The 21284-nt window shown below is 45.5% G+C and overlaps 1 protein-coding gene across 1 annotated transcript in view; it reads left to right on the top strand.

The window, feature by feature from the left end:
• PRODH (proline dehydrogenase 1) overlaps positions 1 to 21284 on the top strand; it is a 238789-nt gene that overhangs the window by 99712 nt on the left and 117793 nt on the right. The window contains exons 4-9 of the mRNA XM_085620191.1: positions 1494 to 1643; positions 4205 to 4269; positions 5663 to 5779; positions 6997 to 7076; positions 17882 to 17963; positions 19436 to 19528. Coding sequence (XP_085476317.1) covers positions 1494 to 1643; positions 4205 to 4269; positions 5663 to 5779; positions 6997 to 7076; positions 17882 to 17963; positions 19436 to 19528 — 587 coding nt within the window. The remainder of the gene's footprint in view (positions 1 to 1493; positions 1644 to 4204; positions 4270 to 5662; positions 5780 to 6996; positions 7077 to 17881; positions 17964 to 19435; positions 19529 to 21284) is intronic.

The raw sequence follows: 21284 nt of genomic DNA, 5'->3' as shown, positions 1-21284 counted from the left end.
CGTTCACTGACGCGCCGTCTGCTGTGCCTTCTTCCTTTTTCTGCCACCCGTGACCTTCCACTCTGGTTCCTGATTGGTCGACGGGAGTTACAGTCCCGCCTTCCACATCTGGGTGACGCTCGGGACTCTGTGGAGGGAGGTAAGAGGCATCCATTAATTGTATGGGTCCAGAGACGTCGTTATGTCGATGCTGGTAAGGAGTCCATGTCATTTCCCGCGGAACGCCGTCCTCGCGCTCCGAGGTTCCCTCACATGCCCTATGGCCAAGGTGTTTTTTTTGTTTTTGTTTTTTACTCCTTAGCGTTTGTACTTGCCACTTGGTTGCTGCTACTGTCCTAGTTTAGCTTGCTTTTGGTTTAGCATTTGTCTTAGAGTATACGCTTCTTGTCGGTGGGTAGTGTGGTGTGTCTAACAAGTCTTGCGTCACGATTTGTCGTCAGTGGTCCTCCGATGTGCCTCCATTGGGTGTTGCTTTGGAATAGGTTCACGTGATGAGGAATCTGCAATAGAAGCATCCATCAGGTGACAATATTTCTGGTGGATCCGCTCCCTGCACATGCCTCCCGTTCAGTTAGTTTATACGCTCTGAGGAGTGGTTATGTGGTTACTTTGGTGTCTAGTAGGTATTCTGCACTGCCTACTCGCTTTTCTTTAGAGTTCCATCTCCTAGAAAAAAGAATGGAAACTGATGTCAACATACTGGGTGGTGCCTTGTATAGCTCTGTGATGTCTCATCCAGGGGAGGAGCCAGGCAGTCGAGACCGAGCCATGGAGACAGTTGCTTGCACAGGCGAGCGAGTTCATATTTCGGCATTTTGCCTGTTCTCTGGGAGGATTCATGAGGTGAAGAATCTGCATGTAGAGAATCCACCTTGAAGATGATTACTGAAGGAAAGTATTTTATCTTTGAAGTAAAGAGGTGTAAATACTAGCGGTGCCAAGGTGGTAGGCGTGATAGACACCTTGTAATAGGATACTATTCTTCTTAGATTACTGCGCAATAGAACGCATAATTGCCAAACTGCGAAGTGAAAAAAAACAGTTTTCGTGATTGCACACTATCTGTGCCGGTGGGATTCAGCAGGCTACTGGTAATTGGCATGGTGGGCATAGTGAGTAATGATGGACATATGTGGCAATATTCCCTGAAGTCCCCTAATGAATATTGCATGCAAGTGTGATACAAGTGCTTGCGAAATTGTAGGTGCCATTCACAGAGTGAGTCTGCACCGTTAGGAACATCCTGACCAAATTATTGCATTTTGTCTTATTGTCAAATTCCAGATCTTGCTTTGAAGTGGTCGATGTCCATATCCTTCTATTGAAATTATTTTGCTTTTATAATTAATGACCTGGGCTCATCAAGAGATTTATTTGCAGACATGTTTTTGTGCATATGGCTTATTGAGGTTTGTTTTGCATACATGTTCAAATGTGCTTTAAGTGAAGGATATGTAGGTTCAACTAGCCAAACCTGTTTTGATTCCTTGCAGGTGAAGGTTCCCGGGAGAAAAAATTCCAGGTCCAGCCTGGTTTTGGTGATCGACGGGGTGGTGTTACCTGTGCTCGCACGTACTTCTATGCTGACGAAGCCAAATGTGACCAGCACATGGAGACTTTCCTGGGATGTATCGAGGCCTCAGGTTGGTTCCCGCTGTAGCTTGGATCTGAGCCGTATTCTAAGACTGAAACTAAATGTTTATGTAGTCCTCGCCCTATCTAGGGATTATGCAACTTTTCCTTCACTCATTTATATAGCTACGATGCGAGCCAGGGTCCATTCTTACATAGTTCCTACTTCACACAATCCAACCCTGCCCCTCGTTGTCCAAATCAAGGATGGGGAACCCCCTCCTACCCAGATGCGGAGCGTGTGTGCTCACCCAGAACTGTGACCGGGGTCAAAGAGAAGTCCCCTCCTCTGTGGTCACTGATTGTTGGAAAAGCTTTCCTCCCAGTGCATTTGATGTGCCAACCTGGCTATGGAGACCGAGGCGGGGCTTTCCAAGTGCCACCTAAAATGTTCTTGAAACAGGGCAGGCCCCTTTGAAAGTTCATCAAGTTCCTGGGCCCACCCCAACTAGTCTTCCTGTTAGGTGAGGAAACCTCTTCCCACTCTCAGGCCATTGTCTCTGTTCTGGAAGCAGTTTTCACACCTTTTTCACGGCTGGGCATTTGGTGGAGATATAATACAAAGTACCCTCTAGCAGCTTCAGGCAGGGTAAAGGTAACTTTCTCAAAGTTACCTTTCCAATATATTGAATAACATCTAACTTTACTATTAGATTGCATTTTTATTAAATATAAAAATAAATCTTTGAGTGGATTCTGAAGCTAGTTCAGGTTAAAAGTTAGATTTAATGATCAAATCTATACTTTGACTCTGTACCAGTTATTGCTTGACCAGTGACAATGTTGTTAGTCACTGGTGGCAATATGTGACTAGATATATGTGGATAACTGGTCTGAGAACAAAGAGTGTGGCTTCTTGCCTCCAATTTAACAAGGAAGTTGTGAGGTTTAGAAAAAAATTTGCACCTTGTGTCCGCATATGCAAGGCATAAAATGTGAATAGTGCCAAATTATTCATCTGGTCCTTTACGCTAGTTCTTTATTTTATAATCTTCTAATGCTGCTGAATTTTCTCTGCTGCCAGTTCATAACATCACTGTGGTAACCTTTACACATTACACTTTGTAGTCTCCTCGGTGCATTCGGTTTTATAGTTTGAAAAATGTTTTAAAATCCATGCAGTTAATCCAAACTGTGGCCCTGGGCTGCAGATGAACAGAGTATTCAAAGAAATGCCTAACGGAAACACAGCCCGTGTATGTTTTGGTCTGTGGGAGTAGATTCTAAAAATATGTCCCTAAAAGTGTCAAGCCCCCCATCTTCAAGCATTGAGTTTTATGAAAAAGTCTGTTGGGTGTCCTTGACATTTCTTTTCTGTAGTCATGGCTTCTTTAGCTCCGCAACTATAAAGAAATAATCTGTGATTTTTGTATTCCCATAATAACCCATTTTCCTTCACCTTTGGTCTGTCCCTTTCTAGTGAACGTTCCATGTTATGCAACTGTTGTTTTCCCAGAGGAAGCTGAGTGATTGACAGAAATGGGAGAACCTTCCATGAGGCTCTTGTGTGGGGGATTTTTCACATTTATTGAATTTGCTTCTAGAAGGACATTTTAACATGATCCACACAGCTGTAATACAAATATTTATGCAATAGCACAAGAACTAGAGCGAGGCAGTGAAGGAGAAAGTGAACATTGCGGTTTCGCGACAAATTAACTTCACAACAGAATTCAGGTTCAACCGGGGGCAATGTTTTCATCTAGTTTCCAAAACTGAGTCTCGCTGTCCACTAGGACATCTCATGCTTTTCGTTAGAGATTGGTGGGGCGGAAGAACTTTCCGGTTCATCAGTGAATGGTCTCACACTTCAGACTCTGACAAAGTCAGAAGCCAGGCACATACTTTAGTGTTTAGCCCTGAAACCGGCTTCTTGAGATCTCCCAGCCATAGTCTAATGCACAGAGCATTTGTCATAGGTCCACACCATGACAGTTACCACATGTTCTTCAAGAAGGTGTAATCCCAATCTGTACTGGTCTTTGGGGGGGAAGACTCAGAAATGCTCTTTTATCCAGCAAAGGATAATGTTTTGTATAATAGGGTGTTCAAAGGGTTGCACCATCTTGTCAGACCCCAGAGATTCTTTGCTTCAACCAGCTGTACCCCTCGTGTTGCTAGGTCAATCCCCTGTTGCAAAACAAAAAAAACCTCCAACCATCTCCCTGCTTTTATTTGACATTTGAAGCTGGGATGCAGTACTTCCGCTGGGACTCTAAGATTTATGGAGCAGAGGGGAGCAGCAGCGGAAAACATGCCTTGGCATTGGTGATCGATGGTTCAAGTAGAATTCAGGTTGTTTTAATGAGTGTTCCAGAGAGGCCAAATAAGTTGAAGTTTGAATATATACTTCCATGCAGCATAAGAATGACCTTTTCCAATCATGGGACCTCTGGTGGCAGCGAGTGAAATATGTCTTTCATTGTCCACCATGTTCTAGAGACCACCGAGGGAGGGCACAAATGATCTACAGTTTAGTATATTCTCAAAGGGAGGTTCAACAGAGTACTTATTAATTTGTGGCTTGAACCTATCGCAATGCATTTCACGGCTAATCTTGGTTCCTTTACAGGTGGCAGCTCTGAAGATGGTTTCTCTGCCATCAAGCTAACTGCTTTGGGAAGACCACAGTTTTTGGTGAGTAGAAGGGTTCAGTAGAAGTCGAGCAATTCAGTTTGTAGAATAGATTGACATGTTGGATCAAGAAACATGGTCAATTCCTTGGTATCCTACCAGTCACAATTTCCCGTGGGGTGCTTTTACTGCTGCCCACAAAAGATTTGTTGCATGACACGAAGGATAGTCGATAGGTCCCTACTAGCGTGAATGCAGCATGTATACAATGTTTGTGCTCCAGTGTCCATTGTAATCGGTTGGTTCCAACTCAGCAGGAACATGTGCTGATAACCTACAAGTTTCTCTGTTGGACGCCAACCTACCGAGTGCATGTTGTCATCTACTTGCTCCCAAATTGAAGTAAAACTGGGGACTAACACTGATGCAGTCTGTTCAAGAATCCAGGTGGACAAAATCCTAGAGAATAAATTTGATGTAGGAATACAAATATTGTTGCACATGCAAGCCATGAGGAGCTCAGGTAGTGAATGCTGCATTCTGCAGTTATGGAGTACAGATTCCTCGAGAGAATGTAAATGGAAGATGATTATCATCAATACAAGAATTGACATGGGTGCCACCAAGACGAGACCGATTTGCTTAGTTTTTGTAAAAATAATGTATAATGTATAGAAAGTTTAGTGGAAAAATAAATTTGCTGACTAAAGTGGTAAAACAGTGGCAGCAAAAGATATGAATAGAACAGTGTCGGGCTGTCTGCTGTGCACAAAGGAGTCTCCACAATAGCTGTGAACTAAAAATAAAAAGTGAATGAGTGCATATTGCTGTGTGTTTTTTTTTAATGTGCTTTAATTTTACTTTCTACTGGTTGGAGTTTGTTTCTTATTATTTGTGTGCCTTTGACAGTCTAGTAATTGCAGGTTAAATTTAAATCAACATTGTATATCTCCCTTTATGCTTTTGTTACTTATGGTGCCCAAACGATTTACAGTTTTTTTCTTTTTTGAAACCTTCCTCTAAAAGAACATGACATGTCAGAAAATTGAGACTAGGTGTCGGTGAGATGTAAAAAAAAAAAAAAAAACAGCTCTTGATGCTTAGATTGTGCCTTCAGCCTGGATTTAAAGCCTGTTGAGTCGGTGATTAGATGTGGAAATGTGGCGTTAACACAGAGACCTTCATGGGATGAGGCTATCATTTGTCTGGGATCCTAACTGATGTTGGGGCTAGGATTATTCTATCTAGAATTCTGCGCTTTTACAGATATCACTGCTGGAGAAATAATGTTGCAGGCAAACAACATTTTTCTTACTGTACCAGTGCAGTTAGAAGGGCTTTATCCAGCTCTGTTGCTCTATTAAACTACTGTATTAAAGATGCTGATGAAGTTATGTGGCATTGTTCCCTTTCCAGTGACATTTTGTGTTCATTACTTACTTCTCTTTCTTCATAGCTCCAGTTTTCAGAGGTTCTCATAAAGTGGAGGCGCTTCTTCCATCAGCTAGCCGCAGACCAAGGCAAGATTGGGGTTGCAGCCGTTGAAATCGAGCTTGAAGTGGAAAAGCTCCAGGTGAGAAGAATGACCTCGATGTGCCGTCTAGAGCGCTCTGTTGTCATGCTTTAGACCTCACGAGCACTTTGCCTGCGTCCTTTGACCGCCACATCCATGATGGTCATTTAAGGGCTGAAGACAGTGATGCGTCGATCCTTATTTGATTTTAACAATCGAAACCAAGTGTACTCCATGCAGTTAGTTTATCCTGAGGCAAGTGTATGCCGTTCGGGCGACAAGCGGTTACGAAGATTTGCTGTACTTAGTGTTTGTTTTTCAAGTCCCTCAAAGGAAAGATCCAGCACTCCAGTTAATGTGAATGATTAATATTGTTGCCTCACTCTATAAAAATGTTGTACGTACGGTGCCAGCCAGTTCCACTGAAAAACCGCATAGCTGACGATGAAAGACTAACTCAGAGCGATCTGTGTAAAGGTGCGAGTGGGCGTGTTCAAAAGGGGAATATTCCACTTTTTCACAAGTTAGTACTTCATTATTTTCATAAACTATGAGGTACTTCAATGGCTCCTGGCCATAAACGTCAACCCCACGTGGGGTCTTCAGTTTCATTACCTCAAGAAGGGGTAAATGCATGAAATGTTGAAGATTCCTCATGAGGTTGATGTCTTCAAAGAGCAAAAAGAGATATTCTCATTGTGAGGCGTGTCTTGAATTAAGCTTACTTTTACTTGCTGCTGTAGAAGTATTTTTTTAACATTTGTTGCATCTCTTTACATTCTGGTTGTAAATAAGCTGCTCCAAGAAAGGCTTTTGAGGCTCCTCTAAAAGGACCACTCCACGAGTTAGACATGAGCCACAGAAAAGGGCTTGTTAAACTGAGGAAAAATGGGATTGAGGGGGGAGGGGCGAGTACTTTAGCAGTCAGCACAGCCCAAGGCAGAAGAGGTTTGATGTCAGTAGAACTTTTCAGAGTGAAGGCCAGAACTTTCTAAACAAACAGTGAGGATCCAAAGGACAAACATTGGCAGGTTGGAGCAGAAGATCTGTCGGCCATTGCCGACCCTCGGCCAAGTGACTGTCATCAGCGGAGCCCAGTATTAATTTTAAGGTTGGCTATATTATGTGAAGATTGACCACAATGATGATTACATTCATTCATTCAAGAAGTATTGATGATCTGGAACCTGCTGGGCAATTTGTAATGACGTGTATTTGGTTCTTGTCCAAAAATGGCGCTCGGAACAGCATTCTAAGGTGTGTGTCTTGTTCTTCAGGAAAGTCTGGCGAGGCTTGGAATTGCAACCAAGGATGAGAGTGAGCACTGGTTTACCGGAGAGAACATTGGACACTCGGGGTAGGTCTGTTTCCGGGGAATATTTCACTTTTGTGGCGCGTCAATACCATTCCGCATTTTGAAGATCCTTATTGGGGTGATTGGGAGTGGTAGCATGGAACATGTTTGAAGGTTGTAAGAGGGGATAGGGGAATAGCAGCGCCTTTGTAAGTAGCAGTATGAGCCATCTTCTGCCAACATATTTTTTTCCTCATAGCAGAAATGTCCTGTTTCCCCAGCATGGTATCTTCTCCAGATTCACAAACTAGAAAGTTCCTCTTGGCAGTCTGGGAGGTTCCAGACACTTGAAATTAATTAGAATTTTATTTTTTAGCCCCATTACCTCCATAGTCCTAAATGGCTAAACTAGGCCCCTTGGTAGTGTGTCCTGATGCCTTGTGAAACTTGTGCGATGTCCATTTTGAAAGCACATGAAGATTCGCCCGCTCACCATTGTCAGGATCTGGTGGCTCCCACCCAGAGCTGCAGGGCATCAGATCTCTAGCTCCCTGGTGCAAGGACTTGGTTCTATGCACCAGCTTGAACTAGGGAATCCAGTTGGACTGTGAAACAGACGAAACCCACTCTGCATCCTTGCGTAGGAGTTATTTGCTGCTTGCGATCAGCACCATAACATAACTTCTGGGACCACAATGGAACTCTAAACAATCTTTTTTAAATGAATAACCGTTTCAAGGATCACAGAAATATTTATTTTAAAATTCCTAATCTAGTGCACACAATATTGACTGGTACCATCACAGAAAATTAAAAGAAACCAACCATTTCATGGAAAGCAAAAACTGGGAACAATTGTAACCCCATCACTCACTGTGCTTTCTCTAGGCACTATGCTAATTATAGTATAATCAATAAATAAAAAGCCTATGCTGCAAGATTCTGAGGTGGTTTGCATATATGATTTGGGACAAATAGGTCTGGTATTGAGTGGAATAGCTTGCCTACTATCACGGGCACAAAGGCAAGGACATGGTGTCGGTTGGAGAACAAACACAGCCCCCTCAGCAATTCGTGCAACCGCAGCCTCGCAAGTGTCACCGGAGCAGCCTTTGGGTAAGGCATTGGAAGTTGGTGCCGTGCCTATCTTGATCTTCGCCCACATGAAGTTCCTCTCCTTATCAATGGTCAAATCCTGGGGTTTATATACAAATTGATCACTGATTTTATCTCATATTTACAAAATGCATTTGGTTGTGCAGGCCTTAAGACTACTTTCAGACTAAACTGGCAAGGCACTAAATATGTCTGCTTGATCCACATCTTGACATTAAGCATCCATCTTTGTAAACAGTAGATTTATATTGTAAGTAGCCATATTGTAATGACTTTGCCCATTAATCAAAACAAAAAACATGTCAGCCTGCAGAGCGACTACCCATGCTAATATTAGTATTTTTGCTTGTGTTCAAGAATTCGGCCCTTTCTTATAAAAAGAAACAAATCCCTAAAAGTTTCGGAGCATATCCCACTTTCTAAGAAAAAAATGTCTAAAATGACAACTGATGAAAATAAGATTCTGGAGAGACAAATGATTGTAATAATAGAATCAGAAATGGAAAGCTTATAATATCAACGACATCCCTGGAATAACTCCTAAATTAAGCAATAAACCTAGCGCTTCTGAGTATTCTTGCAGCTGCATGTTAAAGATTTCTAAACTAAACAATTGCAGAACTATTCAACCACTATCATTGTGTTATTCAGAAGCTTGATTATCACCATTTCATGCCCAGTTTATAGAACAAAAGAAGATGCTAAAACATGCATTCGATGGAAGCCCAGTTATTTTATTGATGGACGTTCAATAACACGTTTTCATAATGAAATAAAAGCCTCTTCATTGAAAAGCACTGTGATCACAACATGATATGTGGATGAATACATAAGTGAGTGTGCACCCAGCTTACTTGTGTGACTGAGTTTCACTTTTGTACACTTTCTTGTGTTTAAAATTTAAAACTTGGCTGTCTGTGATGTGGTTGAATCCCTTTGATCCAGTGGGTTCTAGCTGAAGTGCATTGTTGTGGCCAGCCCTTCTTGTTATCTGAAACCGCAGGACCTGAGCTTTATCCATTCCATGCAGTGTTTGCCTTTATCGAGCGTCTGCTGGGCGCTGGCTTGTACACATGCTCACCAGACCCTGAACATGGAGTGTGGACGGCCCCATGCAAGTCAGGCTCCTTGGTTGCAAGACCTGCAAGGGCTGGCCTTAGGTTCTTCCTATTAGCCTCTGCATGTCAGGCGTGCTGCTTATCCATGCCATATTTTTGCTCCCCTGACCAAAGAGCCTACTCTGCCGTGTCCACAAGGCTCCAAGACCTGGGAAACAATTTGGCCACCCCTGGCACACTGTCACCCTGCATCCAGATCCTGCTGGGCGCAATGCCTTGAGGTCTGGGCTATTGGTGTTGCCTTCAGCCTGACTGCATACAGCTCCCCTCCTTTGCTCGGTCCTTACTGAGTATGTATGACTTAAGGTTTTTTTTGTCCTTTGGGCTCTGGACTCAGTGTGTCCTTGGCCATAGACTGAAAACCGTCTCTTTGTTTTCAGAGGAAGCTGGTTATTCCGTCCAGGGCAAGGCCTTCTGCTATGCCATGCATCTCTTAATGTTGCCACTCCCACCCCAAACTCTCTGGACATGGCCTAGGGCTGTATGTAGGGTTCTCTTGGCACATGGTGTGGAGTTTGCCCAGTCCCCATGCTGTGTTTCCCCTAGTACCATGTTTAGCACAGCTTGGGCTTTTCACCGCAACCACAGGACCTGTGCTTCATTTGTATAAGGGTCAGGGCCCAAGATATTACTCTGGAGGCCACTGCTGCTTGTGCCACTCCCGGTCCCAGCCAGCGCTGCCGAATACCAGTACCAAAGAAACCTGCTGGGCACTACAGACCTACAAATCTTACAATCTGGACTGTTCTGGGTGACCCAAAAATGTAAGACTGGCCTAAGCACCCTGGTGTTATTTTTAATTGTTTATTTCATTCTTAAACACTTTGTTGAAGTGCTTTTTAAAAAACAAGCATTGGCATAGCCAATAGGTCTCAACTTTGGGGCCTTGTAAGTGTTTAGCCAGAGCTATTGACTTTGCCAATGTCTTTAAGCTGTGCTGTAGAGAAGTGTGGCTGCAGTGCAGCATGCTGAAAAGTTATAATAAAAGTGTTCTTGCAATGATGGCAAATTCTTTCTGCCTATTCCAATGGTTGTTTTTGAGGGGGCATAAACAATCGGAGGGTGAAGGTTGGGAACTAGTACCTGTATTATAACACTAGCAGCGGTCAGACGCTAGGGGAGAATCAATAGATGCCAAATTCCGAGAGCAGGCTGAGGTGGTGCTGAGTGATGCTGAGGTGGTAGTGGTGGTGACTGGTGCGGAGTCGATGCTGAGGTGATGCTGAGTGATACTGTGGCGGCGCTGAGTGATACTGTGGCGGCGCTGAGTGATGCTGTGGCGGCGCTGAGTGATGCTGTGGCGGCGCTGAGTGATGCTGTGGCGGCGCTGAGTGATGCTGTGGCGGCGCTGAGTGATGCTGTGGCGGCGCTGAGTGATGCTGTGGCGGCGCTGAGTGATGCTGTGGCGGCGCTGAGTGATGCTGTGGCGGCGCTGAGTGATGCTGCTGCAAATTACACCAACTTCACGTCCTCTACATTAAAGGTTATTCTATTTGTCTTTTGACAAAGCCTGCGTGAGCCGTAGCCCCGCCTGTAGGGTAGAGGAGCGCAAACTAGAACCATGCCCCTTGAAGCACTGTACAGTGTAAACAGATTGTCGTAAACTGCGTTTTACACTGCGACCCTGCACGCTTCCAACAGTATTTTGCGGATTTAACAGTATGAGAGGCGAGGCCGATATCAGGGGCAAAGTAAAGCATCACTTCCGCCCACAATTGTCAGTCGAATATGAAAACGCACGAGAAACTCCTGCGACTTGCAAGTCCCATCCTGAAAACGAGTGACGCCATGACTCTGCTGTTAAAGGGCACCGTGCGTAGTCTTTCAGCAGAGGCTGTTGGCCGATGGGTAGGTGGGCTAAGGGAACGAACGGTTGTTTCATTGGGTGCCGTGATGTGGCGTGGGAAAGGCAGGTAACTTGATTGACACTATGAGCAAGTTGCTTGTACTTGCAGGCTGCAGCGGTAGAGCGAGGCGGAGGGGTGCACCCACGAGTGGTGTGTGCGCGCGCGCGTTGGGGAGAGCAGTCTGCTCTTTTTCAAAGCACATACTCGTGCTTGTGGCGCACCGCTACGCACTCCATGCGTGCTGCGTAGGCAAAACCTAAAAATGACCACATCACCAAATGGACTACCTTAAATATGTGCCAGTGTTACAAACTGGGTGCCGGAAAACACTGGCACAAATTACGCACTGATGTGGACACACACATGGGTCTTGGGGCACACCTTTTAGCCAATCCCGCTACCACCAGAGCATGCCTGGCACAACATGGAGTTGGTACCCCTGGGATGAGGGCACAGAATATTCCATAGGACAAACTCGGATCCTAGTTTTGTGTCACCAGATCCCATTATGTCCTTAGGCTGTGCCCAGCTCTCTAGTAAATACCACACCTTGTACCCATTCTCCCTTCTCACAGTATCCTAAAGGCAAAACCTGGGGGCGTGCCCCAGATGCCCGCATGGGTTGGCTTTAGGATACTGTGAGAATCATAGAAGTTAGATTACTAGATACAGAAGACTACACTTGCGCCCCGCAGTTGCTGGGCACAAGTGATGTCTTCCAATCTAACTGCTATGCATAGCTGGTAGAGCGCATCCTCTACCAGCAGTAGCTCTGAAAATTTAACAGAGCATCTTTGCCTTCCCCTTCTCAAGAATTCTGTGTGGCAATTTGCAACCTTTTGGAACTACCTAGGCGTGTGGTAGCAATAAGTACCAGGGCCACCTAGTACCAGGATTGTGAGATGGCTAGTGCCCATATTCTGTATCCAGTACACCCTCATACCAGTATGGCTTTAGGATTATCATTATTCGGTGGAGATACGTTAATCCCATCTCCTAAGTTAGATTTCAAAAGAGAAGCTATGCATCATATCTGGTCACTGTGGTGCTTCCCAGGTTTAACATTAACCTCTTTACCAGGAGAGGGAATTGTACACCTTGCTGGACTTCCTTACCTTCCCTCCAGGTGCCGTGTACTTACCTTACACACTTTCACTCCCAAATGTTTCCACAGCAAGTTTCTTCTTCCTTAAAGTCGTGACTCCCTTCCACATTGTTTAGAAGTATCCATCAGAAGGACAAGTTATGTACCTTCGATTAACGCTCTTTTTGGTGGTTAGTCTATCCACAGATTCCGCACTACCCTCCTCCCCTGTTTGGTCAGTGGCCTCTTTTTACCATTTAAATAAAAAGATCCCTGGTTAAGAATTGGCTCACTGTACCAACACTTCTTTCATGCTCTGCATCTGAGGGTGTGGAACGAGTCGAGCAAGAAAGTGACATCCGTGTGTGTGGAGTCCATTACTCCTGGGACGGCATGGAGCCGCACAGTGCCACCTAGCAGCGAACAGGAGCATTGCTGGGGAACTTTTCCTGTTCCAGGAGTATCCAACAAAAAGAACGATGCCGAAGACAAATAACTTGTTCATCAGAAGAGCAAGTTTTGCAGCGTGAATCTTTCTGGATTCACTATGCTTTGAATTATTCCGCCATCTTGTGGATGGGTCCAGAATCGTAATTATTTTTCTTTTTTTTTTTTTTTTTCTTTTTTTTCGTGGCCCAGGTGGGCGTCGACGTCCTACCATTTGGTATCTTTCATGACGTCGGCGTGCTTCCTGCGGAATCCCCCACCTTTGGTCGCCATCTTCAGATTCTTTTTTCGGCCGTTGGGTCTGGATCGTTACTGAAGAGTTCCAGAATTTTGCAAGAGGAATCAAGAAAAATCGACGAAAATAACGTTTTTAACAACACCGGACTGCAGATCAGGTAACCGGAGCAACGAGGGAGAGGTTTGGCGACCAAAACCTCTGCGTTAGTCGGAGGATGCACTCGCAGGGGGCATCCTGAGCGCGGGGATGGACAAAACACCATTCAAGTTTTGCACCAATTGCCACCACAAGTACGCCCATAAGTATCCGCATCCAGTCTGCGACCTCTGCCTGCCGTTCGACCACAGCAGCAAAGACTGCAACGCCTGCTCGGTGTTTACACCGAAGACCCTCAGAATAAGGCAGAGGCAGAGAAGGGCGAACCACACCAAGCAGGACCAGGTGCCACCTCCATCACTCGGAGACTTGGGTCTCTCCAGTGGAGAGGAGGACCACATCGCCGAAGGACCAGAGGACTGCACGGTCGTCGAAGGAGGTAAGGGAGTCGTCGACCCCTAAGCACTCAGGCGAAACGCGAAAGAGTGAAGCAAAAGCTCCGAGCGACACTCACAGAAGTGAAGCAAAGTCCTCGAAGGGAGCTCGGCTGTCAAAACACTCGATGAAAGCAACAGCTACCAGGGACAGTCAACCGGGCGGATCCTTCAAAAAGGACTCTCAATCAGTGAAAGCCCTCGAGAAACAAAGTTCGTCGAAGGTTCCCCTCAAAGGACACCTTGGCGCCGAGAAAAGAAGGGCAGACTTCGTTGTCGACGGCCACGAAGAGAAGCGCTCCAACCCTCGACGCTGAACATGCTGGCGAGATGGAGAGGAAGAAGAGGAGGCTCGAGGCCGAAATGGCGAGCATCCTTCAGCGGAAAAAGGACTTCAATAAGATGAGCCAATACACCATCCCGCTGAAACCCGCGGTCGAAAGAGACGAAGATGCGGAACCCCCGAAAACTCCCGAACCAGTCGAGGAACTCTGGACGAAGACTACTATTTCGAGGGAGAAGGCGACGAAGACCTTCAATCCTACCGGTACTCAATGCCCTCGGAGGCACAAGACATGGAATCGCAAGATCTCGACACCGAATCGCCGGGAGAAGGGGTAGACCCGTACCCTTCGAGGCCCTCGCCGCCAGACGACATAGGGGTCTACAACATGATCGTGCAAAAGGCTGCACAGACGTATGGGGTGAAAATTGAGGAAGAGAAGCCAAAATCATGTTTCCTCCTGGCAGTACTCAGGGAGACAAGGAGGCCTACCGCAAGAAAGGGCTACATACCAAAATGGAAGAAGTACTCCTAATGGTGCATCAAGGAGAAACTACAACGGAAGGTCACAAGGGAATCAACAGTACTAAAGTACTTAACGCACCTGCTACAAAGCGGATTAAGCTACACATCCCTGAGGGTGCACTTGGCTGCGGTGGTGGCCTACAGAAGGGGAAAAACTGGGAAAAGTTTCTTCACCTCTCAAGTGGAGAAGAGATTCTTGGAAGGGGCCAAGAGAATCGCCCTCCCCCAAAGAGGATGCCAGCACCAGCATGGAACCTCAACGTAGTGCTAACCCAATCGATGAAGGCACCCTTTGAACCTATTCACAAGGCTACACTGCACATGCTCACACTAAAGATGGCCTTTTTAGTGGCGATCAGGTCACTACGAAGAGTAAGTGAGTTGCAAGCACTCACACTCCAAGAGCCCTACTTACAAATACACAAGGACAGGATTGTAATGAGAACGGACCCATATTTCAATGCCAAAGGTGGTGTCTCAGTTCCATATTAACTAAACAATCCAAATACCGAGTTTTTTCCAAAAACCGACCACAAAAACAGAAAGGGCTCTACACACACTAGACGCCAGAAGGGCTGTAATGCACTATATAGAGAGGACAAAGGAGTGCAGGAAAACAGAACAGTTCTTTGTCTCCTTTGCAGGAATTTTTCTGGGACGACCAGTCGCCAAGAATACCATTGCACGATGGATTGCGCAGTCAATTCAACTCTGCCACAAGCAGGCAGGACAACAGTTACAAGGAGCAGCTCAGGCTCACTCAACAAGGAGGAAAGGAGCAACAATTGCGTTTCTAGCGAACACACCTATCCAAGACATTTGCCAAGCGGCAACATGGTCTTCAGTGCATATGTTGACTAAGCACTACTGTGTGGATATCCAAATGAGCAAAGAAGCGCAAGTGGGACAGAAGGTCTTACAACACATATTCAGTAACCAGAGCTCATGTTCCACCCAGCCACCTCAATAAGGACAAACCGCTACAAAGTCTATGCACAGCATAGTGAATCCAGAAAGATACACGCTGCACAACGTATAGTTTCTTACCTGTCAGTGTAGTTTTGCAGCTTGAAGACTTTCTGGATTCACTAGCGAACCCACTCTCCTCCGCCAGAAAGATGAGACAGGAGGTAAAGGGTTAACGATAAACAAGACTTACAAATAACAGAAAAGACCGGATTAAGACGAGAAAAAAAGAATCCGAAGATGGCGACCAAAGGTGCGAGCTTCCGCAGGAAGCGTGCCGACGTCACGAAAGACACCAACTGGTGGGACGTCGCCGCCCCCCAGGGCCATGAAAAAAAAAAAAAGAGAGAAAATACTACGATTCCGGACCCAACGACAAGATGGCGGAATAATGCCCAGCATAGTGAATCCAGAAAGTGTTCAAGCTGCAAAACTACACCAACAGGTAAACTATACGTTACTTACCTTGAGTACTGATCCTTCTAGTCGATATTCTGTCTACCTACAGATTCCACCCCAATTCATCCTCCTGCCTAATCTGAGGGGCGGACAGGGGCTGTCACACATTTATTTTGGTACACTCCAATTTATGTCAGTCTCGTCCCCCTCGTCTCTGCCTTTGAGGGAATGGACAGAAGGAAGGGCAATTGAGATCAGTGTTGTCATATCCAGGTGGATCAGGAGTTAAGGCACCACCTATCGGTGTAGTAGAGCGGTTTCAGGTTTCCAGATCCAGTCTGGCACTTGGGGAGGCATTTAAGAAGTGAGGGATTTGCAATTAGCCAGAGTATCCACCAGAAAGATTTTCATCGAAGGTAAGCAACTTGGTTTTTGTGTACCTGTCTGATTAGTCCTTCCCCTAACACTCAAAACTTTACAGGATCGACGTGAATTTCATTTTTTGTTTGTGTTTTGCAGTTTTGTCAAACACAACCAATTGTAGTAATAAAAATGCTTCTTCCTAACGACAGAGGTTCTTTTACTGCCTCTGTAATTATGTAGCGGTTGTACCCTGGGGAATGTTTTACTTTTTGCGCCTTCTGGTATTGCTTCCTCTGACAGCTCAGTGTTCCTCTGGTTTTGATTCTCGGTGGTCAGTTCTGAAGCTTGGGCCTGATAGGACGTGCTGGGCTACGAGCAGGTCAAAACCTGTGCCTTTGACCGCTCATCCCATTGCTCAGCCCTCTCCAGTGGCAGTTGCTGCCCTGACAGTAAAATGTTTCCTGCTTTTATTGTGGTGCTTTGAGCCCCCAAATCTTTGCCATTTCTCATCTCTGCTGCCTGAAGGCATGCAATGTTGTTGTCTCTGTTGCGTTGATGGTTGGCACCTGTGAATCTACAGGTCTCAAGAAGAAAGACGCATCTAGGACTCGGATCTCTCCCGTCACTTCAAAAGAGGGAGACAATCTTAGAATATGAAACCTGATTGGCTCATGCCAAAATGTTTGTATATAGTAAATGACCCGATTAGCTCTTCCATTAACTGGGACCATAAGACAGAGGCCAGTTCCAGGATGTTCAACAACTGTAGCTGGAAAAGCCTGTGAAGACCTGTTTGAGCTTTCTGGACCAGGTCTGTGCAATGCCAGTCTTTCCTCGACTTGGATAAAAGCCGGACGTTCGGCCCTTCACCTGGCTATTGCCAGGAAGTGGTGCGTGAGAGAAGACCTCTCCACCCCCTAAGTAACTGAAAGACATTAGTGAAGCTGCTTAAAGTACTTTAAGGGCAAGTGACCCGCTGCAGCAAATGAAGAGCTAAAAACAAAGTACTGATCAGTAGATGCCACCACAAGAGACCTAGCAGGTGAAAAGTGGTGTCCTCATTCTGACATCTCTCCTAGCCTCTGTTTGGCGTGCTGTGAGCTTGTGCCACAACCTAGGTGCACCTAAAAGGTGCCCTGTACCCAACCAATAACAGCATCTCAGAATCAAGAGGGTTTTTGTATCTCAGATGACGTGTGAACATTCAAGCATCCCAGGTTTGATGTTGAGCTGTCCAAAACCTCCACCATCCTCAAGGTCTACCCTCTTTGATATCCGGATGATTTGACCTCTTGTGGCCAGCAGCAAGAAGACCAGAACTACACAACCCTAACGTTTGTGTGGTCCTTAACATGGAGACAGCCCAGGCGAGATCCCTCTGTCCAGTGGATCTATTGACTAACGAGTCCAAGAACGGCTGTACTCTGACACTGCAAAAATACTCACCATATTATTTGAACAGTTAGGGTATAGCCTTCTGATACTCTACATACTCTCAATTGTGCTTTCATTTGAAAGTGATTAAGGAAGTGTCATTTCTTTTCAAATAATAACACTAGCTGGGCCATGCATTATATTTATTGTTTGTGTAATGATTGTAACTGTGCCTTCAAACCTCTTGGGTATTGAGCATTCGTTGCTTAACCGATTTATCCCAGGGGATATAAGATGACTTTGGTGGCTCAACTTTCCATCTCCGAACAGGTACCCTGGCATCGGGGACTAAACAAATTCTCATCTTGGACACTGCGAAGTCTGCTTGTGCTTTGAGGGTTCAGCTAACACACTTGACTAGCAGTGTTCAGAGTAATGGATGGCTGTGGCTGTGAGCTGGTGGCCTTTATGCACCACAGCTCCAGGAAGGACATTAGATTGTTGCAAGTGGTTGTTTGTTTCTTTAGTGCTGTGAACTTTGAGTAATGGCTGGTAACGATGTTCTTCATCTTCTGCAGCACTGTCGACCTACTGGACTGGAACAGCCTTATCGACAGTCGAACAAAGCTCTCTAATCTGCTTCTTGTGCCCAACCTTCAGGTATGTATTCTGCTGTCTCTTCTGCTGTAACCCAGCTATGAATTAAATGTTTAATCACAATGTAAAGGCCATAAATAAAGTTCTGTTCTTTGCTTAGAACCTGCTCATCGTCTTGCAGAGCTCACACATCCATTACGTGACAAGAAGTAAAAGTATTCAGGAAGGAAAGAATTTGAAGTTTGCAGTGTATTAACAATCACTCTCCGTAGACTACCTTCATTAGGCCCCTGTGTTAAATAAAACACAGTTGAGCAAGCACTAGAACAGCGATTGCTGTCCTATCTTGTCCTCCGAACATGCTAGCACCTCTTGCATTTTAGAAGAACAGGTAAAACCAAGATTTATCACTTGCTTTTATAGGTAGAGACCTACTTAAAAATGCTGTACCTGTGACGACTCGGAGAACGTTGACTACACAAAATTGAGTTTTATTACTTTTACTTTGTTACTCCGAAGCAAATTGAAGTTAAAGTACTGGCTTCACCAGGACTTAGAGCATGGGTACTTGCAAGCATTTTTCCTGAGGCCAAAAAGTTCAGTCTGGGATGTGACCGAGAGCTGCATTAATGCCAGTGAGGTGGCGGGTGGGTGTGGGGTTCGAGGGAGTTTGGCTTTAATGTTGGTGTACAGTAAGTGAAGCATATACATCTAGTTGCTGAATCGAACAGTGTTTAACCAGGTTTCCCAGTCCCTTTACCTACTCAACTCCGTTTTCTTTGTAGTTGTGGCAGGCTCTCAGCAGTTACAACCACAACACAGCCCAATGCAGACTTTTCATTTTCAGCATGTTGGGATACGCTATGCCAAACATTGCACATTGAACCCTCTTGCCTTTGGTAGTCCTTCCAGCCCATTTACTCAAGGCAGCCTTCGTGTATTCAGGGAGACGAACACAAGAAACTTAATTTGTTTGAGTTATTAGAGGGTACATAGAGGGTCTTAGAAAAACAGGTGTTTTGGTAGGAGTCTCACCGAATGATTTTCACAAGGTTTAGCCAGTGGTCCTATCAGGAAAACCTCCCATTCCCTGCGCTTTAAATGAGGCGGGGGATACGAAATGTGGGTGGACTGGACATCTGCCTTTTTTTTAATTCACTGCCCTCTTACTGTGCATTTCTAAATCGTGCCTTTAACGGAGAGCCAAGTCCTGCAATATGGTGAATTCCCTGGTGGGGAAGCCCTTGGGCGCTGGTCCACATGTGACTTTGAAAGGAAGGCCTCCGACAGCGGAATGTGGTAGATGCTTGTTGGCACACTGCTCTGCTGCCTTCTTGATACTGTGTGGGTTGGTGTTGTGTGCCCAGAGTGTGTGGAAGGTGGGACTGCCATTTCACCAGAAATATATCCTCTTTCCAGACTGCTTCTGTTGCTTGACCCAACGTTTTCTGTTTTAATCCTGGGTTGTAATCATTACTCATTGAGATGTTGACTAGCTGCACACACGAACTGTTCTCTGCACTCTCGCCTTTTAGTCGGGACACCTGGAGCCGCTGCTGTCCAAGTTCACGGAGGAGGAGGAGCTCCAGATGAAGAGGATGCTGCAGAGAATGGATGTCCTTGCAAAGGTTAGTCTGTCTTCTGCTTCTCTGCACCCCGTAACCTGCTTTTGGTGGAATAACCAATTCCTTCATAGTTGCACCCCAGTATGACATTCACTGTCGGTGGTTGATCAGAAAAGGGACCATCTGAAGTAGTGAAATCCTTTGTATGCAGTAGGCCACTCACAAAAAAACTAAATAAAATAAAAAAAAACTTCATGAACGAACGCAGTTGTTATCCGCGACAGCGTTGCCTCTCGTCTCTTGTCCCCCAGGCTCCGCTTAATATTTTAACTGCTTTATGCAGTTAAAAGTGCTAGATCATAGACTTAAGCATGACTAAAATACGGTCGCATGAGTAGATGCTGCAATTCATATTTCACAACTCCTATTGCCGAAATACTTTTTTGCATTTCTGCTAATGCGCTTCACAGTTAGGGGTGCAGAAGCACCCGCCTTTTGTGACCAGGCCCAACTTACGCCACAGTTTGTCTATTCCCGACTCACAGACCTACTCATCCTCAGCCTGCCACTCCTCAATGGCTAACTGCGCAATCTCTTCGAAATCTTCCTCGATTTCCTAGGTTGCACTTGCTTGGCCATTCACCTGCTAGTTCTGGCTTTAGTGGTTACTTACAAAAGGGCTTATACCCTGTCTGCTTTGTTTTGTACTTTCTATTGTGGATATGGATCTATTTTTTCCGTTAATGCGCTCCAAATCTATTCATTCAGTAATTCAGCCTTTTCCAGGGGCGACTGGTGTTGGAACCACCTGGAACACCAAGCCGCTAGCAATAAATTGTACTGGCTGCTCGGTGAACAAACATGGGCAAATCCGGGTTTTTCTTTGAGGGGGTGGGGGATAAGGGCTCTTCTTGGCTCTGCTCTACATGGTTTTGGCTGGGCCTAGATTTCTTCGCCCTGGAGCCAGAAAGGAGAGCAGTGACAACACACTGGTGGGCATGATCTGTGTATCACTGCCAGAATACAGCTTTTAATTTGGGCGTATTTCGTGTAGCCCAGGGAGGAGTCAGAAACTCCCCATTCTGTAGTAGGGGATTCTCTGTTGTAGTCATAATCTAGTGAATAGTCCCGCCCATGTGCGTGGACCCCGGAGCAATAAAAAATAATCTCTAAAGGTGACAAATCATGCAGACCTGCATACACCTTTAAGAGAGAATTTAATTCAAAGACCGATAATGCAGCCTATACCCACAGGCTACACTGTCCAGTACTTCAACTAGAATTCCACCAACATCCACAAACAGCACTGCCTGTCTAGTTTTTCTCCACATAGGAAAAAACCCTGCCTCTACCAGCAAAAGCCTCTGGAATGATAGAGAGGAAGGAGTGGACAGACGAGCCCCATAGGCTGCCATTATGTGGCTTAGAACAGGATACTGTGCCTTTAAGAAAACTTTCCAGAACTTTCCCCAGTATCCCAGAATGCCCAGCAGGTCCCATTTACTTTCAGTTCTTTTTTCCGGCTCCTGCTAGCAGGACCCTGGAGCATTGAGCTCTCCCCTTTTCAAGGGTTTAATTGAGATTTTGGCAATTTTTGTCACTTTTTCTTGTGTTTAGTAGCTGGTACTGTCAACATGCCTGGCTTGTTCGACAAGTGCCCGGAATGTGGTCGAAAGAAGGCTAAAACTGATCCACACGAGGTGTGCATAGGTTGCCTTCCCCAGTCCCACGTGCCTGAAAGCTGTACCATCTGCCACTCATTCTCAGCCAGGACCCTGAGGGACAGAATGAAAATCAGGCTTCAAGTTCTGGAGGAGCG

The sequence above is a fragment of the Triturus cristatus genome, chromosome 7, assembly GCF_964204655.1.
Source record: "Triturus cristatus chromosome 7, aTriCri1.1, whole genome shotgun sequence".
Lineage (NCBI taxonomy): Eukaryota > Metazoa > Chordata > Amphibia > Caudata > Salamandridae > Triturus > Triturus cristatus.
The sequence above is the reverse complement of the archived record's forward strand: the minus strand, read 5'-3'. Positions and strand labels throughout refer to the sequence as shown.